The 21,736-nt window shown below is 33.6% G+C and overlaps 3 protein-coding genes across 9 annotated transcripts in view; 1 reads left to right on the top strand and 2 right to left on the bottom strand.

Moving 5' to 3' along the window:
* Nucleotides 1-4,985: 4,985 nt before the first annotated feature.
* LOC149480692 (uncharacterized) lies at nucleotides 4,986-7,313 on the bottom strand. Its single transcript, XM_089706883.1, has 2 exons — nucleotides 7,143-7,313; nucleotides 4,986-5,194 (listed from the first exon to the last, which is right to left on the bottom strand). The coding sequence occupies exons 1-2, from the start codon at nucleotides 7,240-7,242 to the stop codon at nucleotides 4,986-4,988; spliced, it is 309 nt and encodes a 102-aa protein (XP_089563009.1). The 5' UTR covers nucleotides 7,243-7,313.
* A 2,664-nt stretch (nucleotides 7,314-9,977) lies between these two features.
* Nucleotides 9,978-17,308, top strand: LOC149480693 (uncharacterized). 7 transcript variants are annotated; one of them, XM_089706597.1, is made up of 14 exons: nucleotides 9,979-11,875; nucleotides 12,071-12,148; nucleotides 12,802-13,507; nucleotides 13,598-13,939; nucleotides 14,015-14,456; nucleotides 14,615-14,991; nucleotides 15,128-15,335; nucleotides 15,463-15,626; nucleotides 15,724-15,937; nucleotides 16,077-16,162; nucleotides 16,240-16,298; nucleotides 16,383-16,465; nucleotides 16,542-16,624; nucleotides 16,701-17,307. In XM_089706597.1, exons 1-10 carry the CDS (start codon nucleotides 11,766-11,768, stop codon nucleotides 16,121-16,123), a joined length of 2,688 nt encoding a protein of 895 aa, XP_089562723.1. In that variant the 5' UTR covers nucleotides 9,979-11,765; the 3' UTR covers nucleotides 16,124-16,162; nucleotides 16,240-16,298; nucleotides 16,383-16,465; nucleotides 16,542-16,624; nucleotides 16,701-17,307. The 7 variants fall into 7 exon arrangements, with proteins under 7 accessions (XP_089562726.1, XP_089562723.1, XP_089562721.1 ...); XM_089706595.1 differs by having other exon boundaries at nucleotides 9,979-11,652; nucleotides 11,748-11,875; nucleotides 16,240-16,465; XM_089706596.1 differs by having other exon boundaries at nucleotides 11,573-11,591; nucleotides 11,748-11,875; nucleotides 16,240-16,465.
* A 1,486-nt stretch (nucleotides 17,309-18,794) lies between these two features.
* The window catches only part of LOC149480694 (uncharacterized), a 42,518-nt gene continuing 39,576 nt past the window's right edge, over nucleotides 18,795-21,736 (bottom strand). The window contains exons 23-24 of the mRNA XM_089706884.1: nucleotides 19,479-19,657; nucleotides 18,795-19,155 (exon numbers count right to left, since the gene is read on the bottom strand). Coding sequence (XP_089563010.1) covers nucleotides 19,501-19,657 — 157 coding nt within the window. The 3' untranslated portion in view covers nucleotides 18,795-19,155; nucleotides 19,479-19,500. The remainder of the gene's footprint in view (nucleotides 19,156-19,478; nucleotides 19,658-21,736) is intronic.

The raw sequence follows: 21,736 nt of genomic DNA on the forward strand, positions 1-21,736 counted from the left end.
CCTTAAAATCCTAATAATGCTTATGTTAATTATATTGTACCAGGTGCCAATGTTTTAGTTCCCGCGCTATTAATTATCCTTCGAACACCTTCACAATCAATCAATTTAAAAAACGAACAATAGCAATTCGAATTTCATTTTATTGTGTTGGTGTTATTTTCAACGGATGTTTTTTATAAGGACAGGATATAATACTGTGAACATTTTCATAAGGTTTCACAACGCAAAATTATGTTTGAAATCAATGTAAAACTAAAACTCTTGTTTTCTGTATAAAAAAATAATGCTACTTGAACATTTTTTGAGGCTTGTTGTTTATAGTACGAAAGTTTAAAGTAACTATGTAATATAATGACTGTTTAACAAAAAAATTATGATTGATAGATAGGTAAGAAATCTACTATATAAAAATAAGTCGGGTTTTCCTTCCTGACGCATACATAGGTATATGTATAATACATAGGTATATTTATAATAGTTGAGTAGTAGATATAAAAATACCTCTAGTATGAATAGAAGTCATAAAATTAATCAACAGTTAAAATGGACGACGAATCTGTGAAATAATAAAAATATTACTGGAGGTCTGCTTGGTCATACCAAATTAACTGTAATAGGTGCCAACATAGTAAGTTAATTTGGTGTAAATCAGATACGCACCATTGTAGACCTTCCTATAGAAAAGAAGTTTACCGCAATATTAAATCTACCCCTAGCCTCCTCTATCTCCAGACATCATGCACCTATTTGATAAAAAAATGTCTAGAATTCAATCAAATACCGTTTTCCTAAACGGTAGAGCAGATTCAAAATAGTACATTATGGATACGTAGTATATTATTATTAGTCTGTGATTATGGTAACTAAAAATTTGCAGGCAATGGGAACTACATAGACCGGGAGATACTGACACAAAATTTCGAGTCATTTGTAACAGGATGGCGGTTCTACAGGGGTCTTAGTACGCAATGACAAAAAGAAAAACGATGGCGTGAACGCTGGTACCGGCGGCTTAGTCGCGTGGGCGTTAGTCGAACTCGTCGGAAAATAGCGAAAGTCAAACGATTTGTAACAGTATGGCACTTATTTTTCCTGTAAGTTTGAGGATCAACAAATATAAATACAAAATTTCAAAGATCTATGTGTTGGAAATCTTCACTTATATAAATTAATAATAAATTAAGTTTTCAAGTATGACAGCACTTTTTCCCCCTACTAGAAGTATGGCAAATATAATAATGGTCACATTTTATCAAATACTCTCCAAAAATCCAAATGCAATACTGGTACAAAAAGTATGGCGAAATAAAAATTTTTTGCAGATTTTCGGCGGTATGGCGACCATTTGGAATCGTCCGAAAAGTATGGCATGGCGATTTTCGTAAATGGCTGCACGACGATAGTTACCTGTGCAAAAGTTAGCCTGGTACAAATGGTTGAATGATTGTTTTATTTAAATCAACACATTCGCATCGGTATGGCGGGCTGTAAGTCACACCGGAAAAGTATGGCATGACACTACCGCCTACTACTTTTTTATGGGCTATCGGTAAATTCTAAAATTTTTGTGTTACAAATCGTTTGACTTTCGCTATTTTTCCGACGAGTTCGACAAACGCCCACGCGACTAAGCCACCGATACCAGCGTTCACACCATCATTTTTCTTTTTGTCATTGCGTACTAAGACCCCTGTAGAACCGCCATCCTTGTTACAAATGACTCGAAATTTTGTGTCAGTATCTCCCGGTCTAACAGTTTTGGCCACAGAACAGTAAAGTAGATAGAAGTGTGATGCCCACATCACACTTCTATCTACTTTACGTTTGGCCCACGTGTCACTTGTAAGGTAAGATCACCTAAGGGCGCGGGCACACGATGCGTTGCGGCGCCGCACCGCAAAGATTTCACCGTGTCAGTGGGCACACGAGCGGTGCGGCGCCGTAACGTTTTTATATCGCAGCGGCGTCGTAGCAGCGTTGCACAGCGTGTCTTTCCTTGTGACGCAAAACAACTGAGCGGTGCCGCTCCGACGTCGCACCGCATTCACCCCTCCCCGCCTCGTCTTGGTGGTTACAAGTCCGGTGCGGCGCCGGAGCGCATCGTGTGACATGCCACAGATATTTCTATGTAAGACGACGCAGCGACACCGCTCCGGCGCCGCACCGCCGCCGCAACGCATCGTGTGCCCCCGCTCTAACTTGCTCTCAGTTGTGCGCAGAAAAATATTCGAGTCGGTTGTCAGCTGTCAAACCTTTTTTCCATATTTATTCATTAATTAGGACGTGTTGTTCGGTAAGTGCAAAAATGATAGCAGACGAAATAATATCAGCAATGGAGGCATTTCATACCATCAGTTAGAGCGTATACGCATTATGCGGGTAACCGCATTGCGGGTAGCCGTCCGGCTGACCGCAAGCACAATTATGTACGTAATATTCATTTCTATGCGCACTGTGCGGTCTGCGGTAGCCGCATCGCAGTGCGCATAGAAATGAATATTACATACATAATTGTGATTGCGGTCAGCCGGACGGCTACCCGCAATGCGGCTACCCGCATAGTGCGTATACGCTCTAAGTCTTATTTTTATTTATTTTACATAAAATATTTTATGTTATAACTTCGCTTGTAATTTGTCAAAATTGTATACAAATATCTAGTCAAAATGAACCTTAATCCATAAGAAATAAGGACTATTATAGATTGAACAGCAACCAAGACTTTCTGGAATATTATTGCAATAAACAAACGAATGTCGGTTTAGTGATGCTTGTGGCGCATATCGACAGTATCGATACTTTAGAAAAGACAAACATTATAAATATTAAATTTTATTTTATTTTTCCTTAGCTTTCATTTGTCCAATTTATTTATAGATTTCCCAAAGAGGCTAATTTAAAAGAGAAATGGATAAATGCAACGTGACGAGTTAACTGGATGCCGAACAGCACTAAGCAGTCTAACAAAGGCCACCGATACATCAAACCTACGGCAGTTCCAAGATTTAAAATAATGCATATTTTCTGTTTGTATTTTGTAAATATAGATTAATACTATTCTATTCCGTTTTTTATTTAATAATAATAATATAAAAAGCCGTACTTAGTAGTAATAAACATACTCCAAAATGTGACACAATATACCTACTATACTCATTTAGTAGAAAGAAAAAAAAAATACACAAAAAATATTTATTTGTGAATTATCGATAACAACGCTGACATCCCTCAGGGCATAGCATCAGATAAATATCAAGTTAGTGTCATTAATGTTGAGTGACACAAATTTCAACCTTATCTCTATGTGTTGAGGTTCAAAGTTATATCTATCGAAAACTAACGCCCTCTGTTGTGGAGTAGCTGAATGTTTTCGAATTTGGAATTTCTGAGCAATGAGAAACAAAACAGCTAATACACCTAGGGATGTTATACTATAATAAACCGTAACATGGTGCGTTAGGGTACATATTGAAATGCTGAATTTATAACCTAAGTCAGTTTTTACTCAAATTAAGCTGTCCAATCAAAGGCATAGTTTACTTGTAGTGTACTGTATAACTATCGGTTTAAATGTGTGGGTTTGGCGACACTGGTTTTCATACTAATTAATAATTATGACATTATAGCACTTCTATATGTTTTTACCTGTGGTTTTTACTGTTCTGTGGTTTTGGCACTACAAACCAAAATACTATGTCAATAGACTGCTTAATAGACTGCATTAAAAAAATCAGAGACTCGAATTAATTACCTATCCATAATGCCACACGTTAAGTTTAAGTATCTTTTTTTAGTCAAAATCTACAGTTTAATGTTTATTTATGGGAATTGAAAAGTAAGAAAAAGAAATGCTGTTATTTCAAACACTTTATTTCTCCAGTAACACATGTACATATTATATACCTACTATACCTTAATATTACAACAAGTAGATAGGAATAACATGTACAAAAATTCAATAAAAAACAAATGCTTAACGATAAACAATTAGGTACACCGTTATAAAATAAGTTTGTCTATTACAAATACTTATAGGTACGTTGTTTCAATTTGTTTCAATATCACCAATCTAATTAAGATTCTAAAAAAACTCCACCTCATTACGCAGAAGAGACAATAAATCTTCCATTCAATGTCATCTCAAAGAGTCGAGATACACCGACTAGTGTACGTTAAACATCGATAGTTTGGTAATCCGATAGTATCGAGAGTTTTACTAAAAACTATCGATAGTATCGATAGCCAATCGATAGTTTAAAAGATTGTACTTTGTAGGATTAGCGTAACATCAATAAAATAACAAATTTTATACGAAACGAAGTTTTATTTTCAATTAAATTTGAGATAACAATAAAAAAATCAGCATTCATCATTATTAAAATGAATGATAATATACGCACGGTAATTCACCTACCATAGAGAATAATCTCAATGTGTACACCTTTGAATTAATGAAATATGCACGGTAATTCCCCTACTATAGAGAACAATCCTAATGTCTACGCCTTTGTCAGTTGTCACTATGGCCGGGGAATAACCTACATATACATTTTTTTGTATTTTTGTACATGCATACCTAGACTGTAGGGATGTATCATCACTACATATTATAAAACAAAGTCGCTTTCTCTGTCCCTATGTCCCTTTGTATGCTTAAATCTTTAAAACTACGCAACGGATTTGGATGCGGTTTTTTTTAATAGATAGAGTGATTCAAGAGGAAGGTATATAATTTATTGGGTTTTAGACAAAGCGGACGAAGCCGCGGGCGGTAAGCTAGTAAACTATAAGTAATACTTGAGTAAACAATCGATCGATTGTTTTAAAAAACTATCGATAGTATCGATAGCCATTTACTATCGATACTATCGATAGTATATCGATGTTTAACGTACACTAACACCGACGCGTTGTGTATCGACTTGATTAATTTATTTACTTCATAATTTATGGACGATTTAACGAAATCGGCGACATTATAATTATTAATTAGTTACTACGCCGCAGTCGCTAGCATTGCAGTGAAAAATGTCAAGAATTTTTGAGGTTATTTTCTCTGGGTCGCTGTGGTGAACGGCTTTGGGAGACATCCGTCTGGCTTTCCTGAACAAGGTGTCAGCGGCTAGTGTCAGGTTGTTGGAAATTAAATTCCCGCGCTTCACTTCGCTGCGTGCCATGCGCCCGAGTAAATAGCCTGAAAATTACACATTTGAAATATCTCATCGCATAAAAATGATGTCAAAGCATAAATCTACTTAGGTGAAGACAATTTATAAACAATACAATGCCTACATATTCGTATCACTATTATTTCTATGAAAATTACGAAAAATTGTTTAGAATTAACTTACTTACAAAAAAAAAATTACCCAAAGTAGCAAAAAAATTGGTTGTTTGTAAAGGGGTATCATTTAAGCTATCACCAATTTAATTAGTTTTGTGTTTCTTAAATAATAGGGTTTGTCCTCAAAATAGTAGAAAATGTAGTCACCAAACAATGCAAAATCAGTTCCACAATAAATCCCCTAAAATCCTGAGATATAAGGTCTAGTACCAAATAAATGTTTTTGTATGTATTATAATAGGTGTGTCCTAAGAAGTATTTAAGCAAACTAATTTAAAGAGATCACCAATAAATCATATTATGTTACTAGAAAATTGCATTAAGTTCAAATAAAAAATTAGGGTTGTCATCATCGTTTCAACCAAAAGATTCTGCTACTCCTAGACTAGACTAGACTCCTCGACTAGACTTCTAGACTCCAAAGGTTCTAAATTTCCACTGATAGTATAAATTATATTTAAATAAAATTTTTAGCAGAGTAGGTAGTAAATAAAACAATTAAAGTCAAAATAATCAATATTTATTGTTTAAAATAATTACCACTGAACAATCAGCGCTGGTTTAAAATAGCTGGCTTATGGCTAGAAGAATAGTAGATAAAACACTTAATTAAAGTTAAAATAATCAATATTTAATATTTATTCTTAAAAATAATAACCACTGAATAATCAATCAGCTCTGGTTTAATAGCTGGCTTATGGCTAGCATAATAATTAAAGTTAAAATAATCAATTTTTAAAGCGCGCCAATTTGTCTCCGCCCCTCTTTGATCATTTTTTCATTAAAATTATAAATTGATGTATTAAATTGGTAACGAATACTATATTATATATATTAATTTAATATCTGAACGAAATAAAATGTTACTACTGTATTGGTGACAAAATCCATACTAATATTATAAATGCGAAAGTAACTCTGTCTGTCTGTCACGCCTTAACTACTGAACCAATTTGCATGAAATTTGGTATAGAGATATTTTGATACCCGAGAAAGGACATAGGCTACTTTTTACCCCGGGACATAGGATAGGTTTTATCCCGGAAATCCCACGGGAACGGGAACTATGCGGGTTTTTCTTTGACTGCGCGGGCGACGCCGCGGGTGGAAAGCTAGTATCAAATAAAAAGGAGTCGTAGTCAGGACGTAGTCAGGGATCGATAATCAATTTATTTGGTGACAGATCTACCATTCTGAGCACAGAGCTATTATTTAAGTAACAAAACTGTTATTATAAGAACGAAGTTTATATTCATGTAATGCAATATAATTTTATTGGTTATCGATCTCTTATTTTACACATATATTAATATTAATTTGATAATTCATACCTGGGAACAATTTTTGTTTATCTGAGAACGAAAATATTTCGTGGTGATAGATCTATTTATTAGGTGATACAACTTGATGACAAATATAAATTTTGGTGACAGAAAATATAGTTCCCTTTGTAAAGTAGGTTTACGATCGAGATGTTTACGTGATAACGTCTTATTGGTGGCAGCGCTCGGGATGAGACGGGAGATCGGTCCGTCTCTCTCTCGTTATACCTGCGATCGCGCTCGTGAGGTTTTGGTGTGACACAAGTTTCTGAACATGTCACCCGACTAAAACGATTTTAAAAACGTTATCACGTTAAAAAGCAGTAGAAATTCGATATCTTTGATTTTACCACACATTTTTTGCTTTATTTCAATTGTTTGGTAATCATTGATTGTACTCTACATTCAAAATTGATCTTGCAAAAAGTAAAAGCAAACAACATTCGCCAAATCTAACACAAACAAATAAAACATACCACCAAATATACAAATGATTCCGATAAAGAATATCAGGGTAGCGCACAGTCTCCTGGTGACGTGCGGTTGGGAGCCGGTGCAAGACCTGCCGTTGGTCATGACCACAGCGTCACTGCAGCCCGAGACCAGCTTCGACTGACTCCTGTGTATTTTTAGACCGCCGGTGTTGTCTGGGCGGAGACATTTTATGTTTGCGTGAAATATTATGATTTGAGATAATACCAGATCTTGACATTATCGGGAGTAAACCTATTAGATTTCGGAAATGCCTATTTGAAAACCTTACTTTGCTGTCGCAAGTCCTTCAATAGATTAGAAATTTGTCTCTTGTAGTTTTTATACCATTTCCCTTTTTTAAATTATCTGTTATCTATAAGTTAGTATATTGATAACTCTTTATATTTATGTGTAAGCGATTGTAATATTTTATAGTCTAGTAGTCAACACATGTTATTGCAATAACAATTAGTCATTAAGGTTGATGTTCCGACCGTCCCTCCATACATTTTTGATTACCTCTAAAAGTCTAAACACTTAACACAGACACTATTTCTTTAAAACTAATCATTTTATCACTTCTCTATAATGAAATGTGTGCGCGTTCGACCTTTTTAATCAATAATTTACAATATTTACTTAGAAAAACAACAGTAAAATACCGGAAAAATTTGACATTTCTACAGTAGTGTGCGTGACTTTTGCCAAGCGAAACACGACATAAAGCACGACATCTAGCGCATAGACTATATACTTATTACAGATCTAGCGCGTCAATGTCTAAACGAAAGGCGATGTTTAGACATTGACGCGCTAGATGTCGTGCATTCGCGTTCGTTATCTTATACATAATGAGCATAATTCTAATAAATCAAAGTTCTGTGTAAAAATTGAGTAATTTCATTTCCAATCGTTCAAAGAAAATAACAATAAAATAAAATAAAACTAATGACCTTAGAAACTATGTTTTTTTTTGTAAACAATTTATTACTCATTATTGTTCGTGATTAGTATTGTGGCTAACATTGACTCATCAGTTCATCACTGAAACCAGTGATAAATCAGTACCTATATCATATTGTGTTTGAATATTTTTAAACAATGATATAAGTATACAATTATTATAAATCGGTAAACTATCAAAGTAATCACAAACTTGCAAACATTGGTAAAATGTCCAGTAGTTTATGAGCCTATTCATTACAATCAAACAAACAAACAAAGTTTTCCTCTTTATAATATTAGTGTAGACAAACACTATGAATACGATCACGAATGCAAATTCGGGGATTTTCTAATTATTATTGCTAAATAATAATTGAATTCGTTTTGAAATACTCTATAATTTTTAGTGTATAAATAGACATTTATAATGTGGTGCTCATTTTTTTTGTACTGCTAACGCTATTGTAGGTACCTATTTTCGTTGTTTTATTTCAAGTGAACACGGCCATACAATTTTGTCACGAGCCGCCTATGATTGTAGGTACTTTTGTTAGGCTCCTTCGTCGTCCGCGTCGCGTCGGCTCGAAAGTTCTTGATTTCATTGTCACGCGCTATGATTTGCGCGCGGATTTTCTTGTGTTGTGAATTTATTTTTGTATTATTATTATTTTTTATTTTTTTTTTTATTTTATTGATTCAAATAAAATATTTCACTAGTATGCATTTGAGACTATATTGTATTATGTATAATTTATCGTAGGTATAGTTATTCTTATAACGCAGTTATATTTTCGGTGGGACAATTTGACCCGTGATTTTTCTGAAATATCACCACGTTGCAAATCACATCAATCATACACACGTATGACGAAAGTATAGTGGCTAACATTGACTCATCAGTTCATCACTGAAACCAGTGATAAATCAGTATATCATATTTTATTGTGTTTGAATATTTTTTAAACAACGATATATACAATATTATTATAAATCGGTAAACTACCAAAGTACTTCCGAATTTTCAGACAGACAAACAAGTAGTTTGAACACGCAGTTTTCTTATACTAGTAGCAAAAATCAAAACCATAATATTATGTTTACCTACTATATTTTACTAAAAGTCGAGTGCGTCGAAATCGTAAATAATAGGTAATATAATGTTTTTCACCTTCCTGGTTATTTTCCCATAGTAAATAGTGTTTTAGGTTTGTTGTTGTAGGTAGGAATAATAATAATTATTCTTACTTGTTGGTTATGAAATGTATATATTGAAATAATTTACTTTTACAAATCATTAGTGATATTAGTTTTGAGTGAAAATGCTTGGATCAGCATAATATTATATGGTACTTCAAATACATGTTTTGATAAAAAAACAATAGTGTAATAAAATAAAACTGCGTTTTATTGTTATCAATGTTGACAGTTTTAAATTCCAAAATTATTGATCAATAAAATAGTTTACACCAACAAATATAACTTTTATTTTTATAACCATCGTTCATAATATAAACCGTAGCAGGTGGCGTTTTGAAGTTCTGTCTACTCATACAGAAAAATGGAAAACTTGTTTTTTTTGTAAACAATTTATTACTCATTATTGTTGTTTGGCTGTGTGTTTGGCAACTCGAAGCGTGGTCGTCCGTCGTAGGTACTTTTGTTCGGCGTCGCGTCGTCGCTCGTCCCCGTCGGCTTGATATAAAACATTCTTGATTTCATTGACACGCGCTATGATTTGCGCGCGGAATTTCTTGTGTTGTGAATTTATTTTCTTTTTTTATTATATTCCTTGAAGTACGAGGATGGTTCTTATGTAGAGAAAACGTAAACATGTACCACGGGCGAAGCCGGGGCGGACCGCTAGTCTTATATATAAAAATGAATCGCAAAATGTGTTGGTAAGCGCATAACTCGAGAACGGCTGAACCGATTTAGATAATTCTTTTTTTATTATATTCCTTGAAGTACGAGGATGGTTCTTACTTCTTATGGAGAGAAAACGTAAACATGTACCACGGGCGAAGCCGGGGCGGACCGCTAGTAAATAATAAAATAATAAATAGTGTATTAGATTTGTTATTGTATCTTGTATACCTACGAATAATTATTCTTACGTCTTGTTGGGAAATGTTCAAATACCTACCTATTGAAATAATTTACTGTTACAAATCATTAGTGTTATTAGTTTTGAGTGAATAGGCATGGATCAGAAATTCAGAATATAATATGCTACTAACTACTCAAATACATACAGGTTTTGATAAAAAAAAAACAATAGTGTAATGTAATAAAATAAAACTGCGTTTTATTGTAATCAATTTAGACATTATTTATTTTCCAAAATTAATGATGAATAAAATAGTTTACGCCAACAAATATGTATATTGTATTACTTTTATTTTTATAACAATCGTTCATAATAAACCGTACTCAAGTAGCGTTTTGATTCTCACGCAACGTTGCCGCATCGCATGACAGTATGGTTAGGGAGCCAGGTGCAAATTTGGTTAACTATTTCCTCTCAAGAGATAATTCGTCAGACGCATGAGAGTATAGTATTATAAAGCCTCGTGAACGTCAGCTGGCGCTCGGTTGGGGGGGTGAGCGGTTGTAGCCTCCCGTATCAGCTGATGCATTTTACTAATTACCGCTTGAGAGGAACTTGGTCATAAAATCTGCTGCTGGCTCCCGGACCATAGCAATTGCGCGCGCGACGTTGCCACACAAACACCACTGAGTTATAGAGGTCAGTGACCGTCAGTGACAAACACTATGGATACCTACGCTCGCGAATGCAAATTCGGTGATTTACTAATTATTGATAATCATTGAATTCGTTTTGAAATAGCCTGTACTTTGTAATTTTTAGTGTTATAGACATTTATAAAATGTGGTGCTCATTTTTTTGTAATAAATCATCCCGCTAACGCTATTGTATTTTCGTTGTTTTATTTCAAGTGAACACCTATACAATTTTGTCACGAGCCACCTCTGGCCTCTGGGTGAAATAAACAAGTCAAATGATTTTTGTTCTAATTGTATTTTGGTAGTAGTTTGTTTAGAATTTACATTACCATTGTTTTTTACCTACTATATTTAAACTACGAAAGTAGTCACAAACTTGCAAATATTGGCAAAATATGCTTTTCCGAATTTTCAGACAGACACACAATATTATTAGATTGTTTTATCAAAGTAGGTAGGTATACCTTACTTGCTCAGTGGTATACCTATAACTCTACTCGTACTCCGTTCACGTCGCGCGTCGTCGAAAACTTATGGTGCGTTCAGAAACAAACATAATTCAGTTACTTACAATCCTTTTTTTTTGTTCCGTAATTAAAATAAATCGCTAATCTAATAAGATTTTTTTTTATTCGTCGGCCATTTATACCAGGTATATAAAGATAACATTGAAATATAAAGATAAGTAAATTTTACTGTAATATTTTATTTTTCTAGATCTTATTTCAGAACGCAACTCAATCATAAAGGATTCTGACTAGGTAAGTACCCTAGGTATCTTTCTTCAATTCACTTGCGAATTGCGATCTTTCAATACATATGGTTGTGACTTACGATATTATTATATTTTATTCAAATACTGAGTGTCTAAAAGTAAGCATTCTTTCGTTTTTCATTTGTTTTTCATTTGTTTTCAGATTTAGATTACGCCTAAAATGTCTGTTCGAACAAGCAAGGCGTCGTACAGGCAACACGGATATTCGGGGGCGCGCAAATCTTTGAAACGAGTTCGAAGTTCAATGAAGAGATATTATGGTGAAGGGAGGTAAGTGAACCTGCATAATACAACTAATTCTGTTTCTGGCTAAGAAGCCAGAAACAGAATTAGTTACGAAGACGTAAACACGGCCAAGTTTGGATGTAGGGATTTCGCGCTATTTCACGATGACACGAGGTATCTATTTATTTACCTACCTACATTTTCGGCATGCAAAAGATTCATTCATATATTGTATTACAGCCGTGTGAAAGTTTGGCGTACTGAAGAAACGAAGAAGAAGCCAGTGAATGAAGAAATCGTCATAGATAACTCTATAATGTATGTATCAATTATGCATGGTTTATTGTTGCTCATAAAAGGAACACTACATGTAGGTATAATCCCCGCAAATTGCTAATGCGCCTGGCCGCCATTTTGATGACGGGTCGGAGTGTAGCCTTGGGGGCGCTAGGGATCTGGACAGACGAAATTTTGAAATTTTTTTTTTTAGTCAGTATAACATCTATTTTTATGGTTTTATCGGCAAGAATAGGCTAAAATAAACCCTTTTTATTCTTTGTATTTTTTCTCTAAGGTTGATAGTTTTCGAGATAATCGAGTTATAATATACTCATTTACAATGGGATCTGGACTTAGTCGAAATTTAGAATTTTTTTTTTAGTCTATATAATACCTATTTTTTATGGTTTTATCGGCAAGAATAGCCTAAAATAAACCCTTTTTATTCTTTGTATTTTTTCTCTAAGGTTGATAGTTTTCGAGATAATCGAGTTGTAATATTATACTCATTTACAAAGGGATCTTCTTATAGTTATGTAGGGTCAGTAAGTTGTCATGTGTGCTGCTTTTAGTCTAAAACCATAAGATGGCGTAAAAAACCCACGAAATATTGATAAAGGAGAAAATAGATCTAGGATATACGTATTATACTTTTATTATGGTTAGATCACAATTTGTTTCTTTTCTTTCAGTACCCAGAATACACAACTAAGAACATATGCTCGTGTAAAACCGAAAATCCGCCTAGAGGCCACCTACAGTGTTCCTAGTACTAGCACAATGACAGCTGAACCTGTGGTTGAACCTGTAGAGATTCATTGGCCGCAACCTGATCCGGAAATTGATTCATTTCAATTGATTGTGGAACCTTGTCAAAATAAATGTTTATCTGGAATATCTGGGTATCGCATTGTGGACTTGAAGCATGTAATACAGTGGGCATTTCTTATGGAAAGACATCGAAATATGTGTGAATCTTCACAAATTGAATTTGTTAGTGAAAGGCTTGATGGATTTAGAAGTGAATTGATTTTCAAGTGCAGTATGTGTGATAAAGTGTGGAGGCATTTTACGGAGAGCAGTGATAAAATAAATACTGCATTTGTGTGGGCAACTGTCACATCTGGTAGCTTCTACACTCAAGCAGCTCATATCACAAGTCTTATGGATATTCCAACAATGTCAGCTAACAAATTTCGTCGTATTGAAAAAAAATTAGGCAGTGTGTGGTTTGAACATTTGACAGAGGAAATTAAAATAGCTGGTGAACAAGAGAGATCAATTGCAATACAAAAAGGTCATGTGTCTTCAGACGGTGTTCCATTTGTTACTGTATATGTAGATGGAGGATGGTTGAAAAGGTCATATGGGCATAACTTTAATTCATCATCTGGTATGGTAAGTTAATATTTTACTAAAACAAATTTAGTTCTTTATGACATTTTTGTTATGTACATTATTTTTACGAGTGTTGCTTTTCATTTCCAGGCCTGCATTATTGGTAAAGAAACTAAAAAATGTCTATTTCTTGGTGTTAGAAACAAATATTGTTATACATGTCAATATTATGAGAGGAGAAACCTGGATATGAAAGCACATAACTGCTGCAAAAATTTTACTGGACCATCTACAGCAATGGAATCAGATATTATTGTGGAAGGTTTTCAAAAGAGTGAAGAAATACATCAACTTCGCTATTTGAGTTTTATTGGTGACGGAGACTCCTCGGTGTTTGCAAAATTGAAAGAGAAAGTGTCATATGGGAACATAATAAAAAAAATTGAATGCAAGAATCATGTTATCAAAAACTATACCAGTGCACTCTACAAGGTAAATTAATAAATCAAATTTGTAAAGTCAAATTCAAGATCAGTGAATTCTGTATTTATATTTTGTGCTTTTTAGATCTTGGCCAACACTAAACTCCCTCTTTCTGGGCGAAATATTCTGAAGCCGAAGGTGATGAAGCTTACACTAGTAGCACGGAAAATTATCATGTGTAGCAGTGAGCATACTGCTATGGCAGCAGATTTGAGAAATGTCCCACTTCATGTATTCGGAGTACATGAAAACTGCAAGGATTATTACTGCAATGTCAATAAAACATTAACAGATGGAAGTGAAAAGAGGGAAGAAAATCATGTAGAAAGTCTGAAAAATAATGCTCCAGAGGTGTGGGCTCTGATTTATGCAGCCAATGAAAAAATTGCTTTGAAGGCAGGTCGTTTGTCTAATGAGACAACAAATGTGGCAGAAAACTTTATGAGCGTAATAAACAAATTCAACTGTGGAAAACGAATAAGTTTAGGAAAAGGGGGTTCTTACCAGCGGCGTGTTCATGTGGCAGGTAAATATACAGTAATAACAGTCAGGAATTATTAGAACCAGCAAGAAATTCTTTGATTGTGGCTATGGAATATCATTATTCTCCAGCCCATTTATTCTAATTTATATGCAATATGCAACATGTCTTTTTTGAAATATAACATTTAAATATGTTTTCAGGCCTATCACTTGCTAAGGGACACAAATGGCATGAAACTGCATGGAAAAAGCAGACCACACAGAGTCCAGGGACACATTTTAAAAAGTACATAAAACGGAAGGAACAGAGCAGAATACGACAGCAATCTTCGACACGCAAACGATTATTTGCTCCAAGAGAGAAATCCCAACCAGATAAGCACTATGGACCCGAAGCTTGTGATCCTATTGATATTGATGAAGCACAGTTGAAAATACAGTGTGAAGAACGGCTAACAGAATTCCAAAAGTCACCAGAAGACATTGCTTTGATTGAAATCTCCACTGTAGGACAGCATGATAATGATTTATATAATACTCATAGGAGTGACCGTTTGACTGCCAGTCAATTTGGAATGGTGAGTTGTGTGGTGTGATAATGATGTTAGCAGAAATGTATATAAACATATATTTCTGGTAAAATATCTAGAAAATTAACATTTCTAAAGTAAACCATAACATGCATTTAGTTTTTCTGGATATTTCTCTTCACAGGTTTGCAAACGCCGTACCACCACGCCATGCCACAATCATGTAAAGGATATTCTGTATAAAAAGAATATTTGCACGAAAGATATGTTATATGGGCAGCAATATGAGAATGTAGCAAAAAGCATGTTCATGCAACAATATAATAAAATTGTCAGACCTTCAGGTCTTTTTATTGATGAAGAATTTGGATTTTTAGCAGGTAGTCCAGATGGTAAGTTTTTCTTTATCAAACTTCAATCTTCGTGTTTAGCAAAGATAATAACTATGTAGTTATAATTGCGAGAAAAAAAAAAACAGTGTTTTCTCAGTGTTTTATATTTTATGATAATTTGCTACAGGTATAATTGAAAATGAGAGAGCTATTGTTGAGATCAAGTGCTTTCCATCATTAGCTAGGAGAGATCAAAGCCTAGAAGCAGCTGCACTAGAAAAGAAGAATTTTCCTCTAAAACTGGATAATAATGTTTTAGTCATGAATAAAAAGCATGATTATTACCATCAAGTAAATTAAAATTCTATTACATGACACATTAAAATTCTAAACAAGACACTAATAGGTATAATGTGAAATTTCTTACTATATTCAAATTTTATTTCAGATCCAAGGACAAATGCGTGTCAGCAAAATGAATAAGTGCTACTTCATATGTTTTATTTCAGTCACTAAACCTTTGACTGTAATAGAAGTTTGTCGAGATAATGAATTTATCAGTAATATGATGCCCAAATTATCTGAATTTTTTAAAAACTGTATTCTGCCTGAAATAATATTGAGACGTGTTCAAAAAAATGCGAAATGTATAGATTTGAATGGTATGTACACTCACAGTTTTATTTACTTCATAAAGCCCATCAATATGTTCCAACTGGTGGGACACAGGCCTCCTTTACGTGAAAAGATCTGAATAAAAAATATTATATTTAGATATAATAAATTATATTATTATTCCAGTGAAAAATGCTCCTGCAACATCAATTGAAAATTCAAGCAAAGAATAGAAGGCGATTTTTATTTTAGAGCAAATTTGGAGATTGATGGTACTACCATTTTGAAGTGAATGCCAAACAGTATTTGTCAAAAAGTAACAAATATATTTAGTATGTTTTCTTTGCAGCACCAGTGTAGCAGTGGTTTCAAGACAGGAAGTTTCAAGGCAGAGAGTGAAATCAACAAGTCAAATGATTTTTGTTCTAATTGTATTTTGGTTGTAGTATTTGTCAAAAAGTAACAAATATATTTAGTATGTTTTCTTTGCAGCACCAGTGTAGCAGTGGTTTCAAGACAGGAAGTTTCAAGGCAGAGAGTGCAGTGGAGGTACCGTCAAGTTTTGGAGATTGATGGTACAACCGTTTGAAATGAATGCCAAACAGTATTTGTCAAAAAGTAACAAATATATTTAGTATGTTTTTTTTGCAGCACCAGTGTAGCAGTGGTTTCAAGACAGGAAGTTTCAAGGCAGAGAGTGCAGTGGAGGTACCGTCAAGTTTTGGAGATTGATGGTACAACCGTTTGAAATGAATGCCAAACAGTATTTGTCAAAAAGTAACAAATATATTTAGTATGTTTTCTTTGCAGCACCAGTGTAGCAGTGGTTTCAAGACAGGAAGTTTCAAGGCAGAGAGTGAAATCACAAGTCAAACGATTTTTGTTATAATTGTATTTTGGTTGTAGTTTGTATAGAATCTACATAACCACTGTATATTTCTTTTTATTTTGTATTTACTGTAAAACCAGAAGGTGAAAAATACTTCATTAGGCATACATGCTTACTAGCTAAAAGCAAAATCATATGTTACTATGTTTTAGTAAAAGTTACTTATTTGTAATTTAATCCAGTATTTTTTATCTTGTTTTAAAGTAGTATGTTATATTGTATTTCTTAATTGTAATTTAATATTATCCATACAAAAAAAATAAATAAAAAGCAAAAAATGTCTCTGGACTATAATCCAGAGGTGGCGCGAACACCCTGTGATGACGGGTGCCTTTAAAAAAAAAAAAAAAATGTTACTGAAATAATTTACTTATCATTAGTGTTATTAGTTTTGAGTGAATAGGCATGGATCGGTATATTCTTCTTCAAATACATGTTTTGATAAAAAAAACAATAGTGTAATGTAATAAAATAAAACTGCTTTTTATTGTAATCAATTTTGACATTATTTATTTCCCAAAATTACAATAAAATAGTTTACTTACACCAACAAATATAACTTTTATTTTTATAACAATCCTACTTCCTACTAATGCGAAAGTTTGTGAGGATGTGTATGTGTGTGTTTCACGCAAATACTACTGAACCGATTACAATGAAATTGAGCACACATATAGAACGTAGCTTGGACACATTGAATAGGTTTTATCCCGGAAATCCCACGGGAACGGGAACTATGCGGGTTTTTTTTAAAATGCGGGATGGAAAACTTGTTTTAGATTCACGCCATCTAGAGTTAAATCTTTATTTATCATTTTTGTATACGTCTGTGTTTCACGATTCACGCCATCTAGAGTTAAATCTTTATCATTTTTGTATACGTCTGTGTGTGTAAACGACCCTGTATGCAATGACAGATGTTAAAACGCATGGTTTTACCGAATTGGGTGGATTTTAAGGCAATGATATGACATATTTAAATAAAATATAATATTCAGTAATCGCCATGACTATTCCTACGACCTTAATCTTTTCCAATTACGCAAAAACTCAAATAAACTAGAAATGTAGAATTCAGCGCCATCTAGCGGGACATTGGCTGGGAACAGATCGTAGCAATCACCTTAAGGCTTAAAGTGAAATAAGTATTGTACCTATATTATTGTTATATGTGTTTGTGTTGCAAATAAAATAAAATAAAATAAAATAAAAATAAAATTTCTGTCGTTGTAACGACACCGCTGCCGACGTTTACTAGGCACGCGAAATTTTTACAAATTTTTATTGGGATTTTAAACTTGAATATGTAATGCAATTTTTGTAGCATAGCTTAGGTTTATTTTTATACTTAAATCGTGAATTGTAATTTACTTTATTGATCTGAAGATCTGAACATGTAGGCACAGTGCATCACCATCGTAATATGTACCTACTTATAGCACTACATTCTTTAGGATTTTTTTAAACTAATCATCCCTCTTAAGACTTTAGTCATGCCATATCTTCAGATCCGCAGATCTGTTTTTGTACTATATGTTTTGCCAACTTTCACATAGGTAATACTGCAAATTCTTTTCACATGCTTGCAAAAATGTTGTTTAGTTTTTCGAGGTTTTCTTTTAATTTCTAAGGTACTTACTGAAATATTTTCTGTCAGAATGTTTTATCAGTTTCGAGAAATCTTTACTTATGAGTAAATGCGAAAGTGTTTTCGCATTAATAAATATTGCATAATTAAATCTTAATAAAGATTCGCATAAATAAAGATTTAACGTTGTAAAGAAGCTGATTTTTGTGTTTGGTGATAGTAAGGAATTGGTAAGGAAGCTATAATAGAGATTGACATAAGCTCCCATTGATTTATCATTTACGTAAAGTTCAGCCACTTTATCAGATAAGAAATGAGAATTCTAATTTCCTATTGACAATATTATTGTTACAGACTATACCAATAGTCTTTTTTTATTTCATTTAATGCATGTGGAAATATAAAAATAAAACAACAATAACAAATTATCATTTATTTAAACATTTATAATAAAAATAAGTATTTGTAATTCTAATAATCTAATTCCTATCATTATTATTTATATTTGGCGCGTTTTATCCTTTGTAATTTTTAATTTTAACTTTTATTGTGCTGAAGTGTTCTTATTTACTGCAAAACGAGCCTCTTAAAAATAAAGACAGAATTTACAAAACATAAAATATAATGTATTTACAACTTTTATTAAATCGCAGACAATTTTGATGTTATAACTTCAATTCTAGATGATATAAAAATATGGAAACTTTTTTAAATATAACAACAATCTTGACAAAATATTTTTCCTTGTTCAATTAGTAATATAGGGTTAATCCAGGCATCTGGCGAATCTGAAAAGAAAAAATATATATTAAGTCTTTATGATTGTGATACTGATTCGTGTTTTGGGAACAATGATTACGACGATTAGATCAATTACAGATAAAAGCATAAGGGTGATTCTCTTGAACTGGATCAAGATAACATATTGATATGATTTAAACCAGAATTTTAATATGGTAGGGGTGATTCTGGCCATTGGCGGATACCGCATTTAAGTGATTCTAATCGAAGCATAACATATTGGCGTGATTCTGATAGTTCCAAACAAATTATTGGGTTGATTTTAACCAGTCCTAGATTTTGAGGTTAAACTAGTCAGTGAAATACTAACCATTTCCAGCAGCAGTTCTAATCTAATTCTGCGGGCCCATATTGAACAGCAGCTTGAGATCTTCAATGGTAAGTTTGGAAGCTGCGTGTCGAGCGCCAGTCAGCACGTTTTCAGCCATTTCAAGCTTTGCTTCTTGTAATTTACGGATCGATTGCTCCACTGTGTCCACACACATGAATCTGTCAAGAAAATTACGTATAGAAGATGAGATATTGTAGGTATTTTCTCTTGATGGTCACGGAAGAATTCTACCTATGCCCGTGGCCCCGTCGTTGATGCGGCTTGACGGAACACAGTGGGGTTTTGGTCTGTAGGAATCCGACATAACCCACGGCCCTTTCCCCGGAGGCCGTGGGCATCTATGCAAGATTTCCCCACTTAAAAAAAAAAAGGTATTTTCTCTAGATATTGAAACATTACAATTTTGCATTATGATGTTTTTCTATTTTGTTATTAAGTAGACATCACAACGAAGATAGACCGGGAGATATTGACACAAAATTTCGAGTCATTTGTAACAGGATGGCGGTTCTACAGGGGTCTTAGTACGCAATGACAAAAAGAAAAATGATGGTGTGAACGCTGGTACCGGCAGCATAGTCGCGTGGGCGTTAGTCGAACTCGTCGGAAAAATAGCGAAAGTCAAACGATTTGTAACACAAAAATTTTAGAATTTACCGATAGCCCATAAAAAAGAAGTAGGCGGTAGTGTCAAGTCAAAGATAAATAGATAGGAACATTGATCCTAACGTAGAAATAAGCCAGGTTTTTTGCAAGTTATTTGTTAATTGCATGTTTTGTTCTTAGCCCATTAACTAGTTAATTTTAAACTATTTTACTTTGACACGTAGTTCAACCATTAATAATTTCGTTACAAGTTTAACACAAAGTCATATTAGAGTGCAATGAGTACACATCTCCATATGTATCAATCGTATACAGTGCAATGTTGTAATACTTTTAATGCTCATGTTCTGCATATGTATCAATCGTATACAGTGCAATGTTGTAATACTTTTAATGCTCATGTTCTGCATATGTATCAATCGTATACAGTGCAATGTTGTAATACTTTTAATGCTCATGTTCTGCATATGTATCAATCGTATACAGTGCAATGTTGTAATACGTTTAATGCTCATGTTCTGCATATGTATCAATCGTATGCAGTGCAATGTTGTAATATGTTTAATGGTCATGTTCTGCATATGTATGAATCGTATACAGTGCAATGTATTAATACGTTTAATGTTCATGTTCTGCATATGTAACAATCGTATACAGTGCAATGTTGTAATACGTTTAATGCTCATGTTCTGCATATGTATCAATCGTATACAGTGCAATGTTGTAATACGTTTAATGCTCATGTTCTGCATATGTATCAATCGTATGCAGTTATGCTACGTTTAATGCTTTTTGTTACGTTTTCTTTTTTATAGTGTACATAATGAAATCATTTTCAATTCGCATCTGTATATGTTGAGTTTGTATGTTGTGAGCACGATAAATTATGCAATAAACAGTTATTTAAGTGCGAGATGAGTTTCGTGTTGTGCATATGTATGTATTTCGTATTGTGCATGTTCTGCATATGTATCAATCGTATACAGTGCAATGTTGTAATACTTTTAATGCTCATGTTCTGCATATGTATCAATCGTATACAGTGTAATGTTGTAATACTTTTAATGCTCATGTTCTGCATATGTATCAATCGTATGCAGTTATGCTACGTTTAATGCTTTTTGTTACGTTTTCTTTTTTATAGTGTACATAATGAAATCATTTTCAATTCGCATCTGTATATGTTGAGTTTGTATGTTGTGAGCACGATAAATTATGCAATAAACAGTTATTTAAGTGCGAGATGAGTTTCGTGTTGTGCATATGTATGTATTTCGTATTGTGCATGTTCTGCATATGTATCAATCGTATACAGTGCAATGTTGTAATACGTTTAATGCTCATGTTCTGCATATGTATCAATCGTATACAGTGCAATGTTGTAATAAACGTTTAATGCTCATGTTCTGCATATGTATCAATCGTATACAGAGTGCAATGTTGTAATATACGTTTAATCCTCATGTTCTGCATATGTATCAATCGTATACAGTGCAATGTTGTAATATACGTTTAATGCTCATGTTCTGCATATGTATCAATCGTATACAGTGCAATGTTGTAATATACGTTTAATACTCATGTTCTGCATATGTATCAATCGTATACAGTGCAATGTTGTAATAAACGTT

This window comes from Colias philodice, chromosome 18, assembly GCF_061535455.1.
Source record: "Colias philodice isolate Cphi_HAF_F1 chromosome 18, ilColPhil1 Martin Lab GWU primary, whole genome shotgun sequence".
Taxonomy (NCBI): Eukaryota; Metazoa; Arthropoda; class Insecta; order Lepidoptera; family Pieridae; genus Colias; species Colias philodice.

What these genes read in the sequence shown, in the direction of transcription:
- LOC149480692 (XM_089706883.1), bottom strand. Translation starts at nt 7,242, where the DNA reads ATGACCAACGGCAGGTCTTGCACCGGCTCCCAACCGCACGTCACCAGG. An exon ending in AATCATTTGTATATTTGGTG is followed by an intron (nt 5,195 to 7,142) that starts GTATGTTTTATT and finishes TGTAATTTTCAG; the next exon opens with GCTATTTACTCGGGCGCATG.
- LOC149480693 (XM_089706599.1), top strand. Translation starts at nt 11,766, where the DNA reads ATGTCTGTTCGAACAAGCAAGGCGTCGTACAGGCAACACGGATATTCG. An exon ending in GTCATAGATAACTCTATAAT is followed by an intron (nt 12,149 to 12,801) that starts GTATGTATCAAT and finishes CTTTTCTTTCAG; the next exon opens with TACCCAGAATACACAACTAA. An exon ending in ATACCAGTGCACTCTACAAG is followed by an intron (nt 13,940 to 14,014) that starts GTAAATTAATAA and finishes TGTGCTTTTTAG; the next exon opens with ATCTTGGCCAACACTAAACT.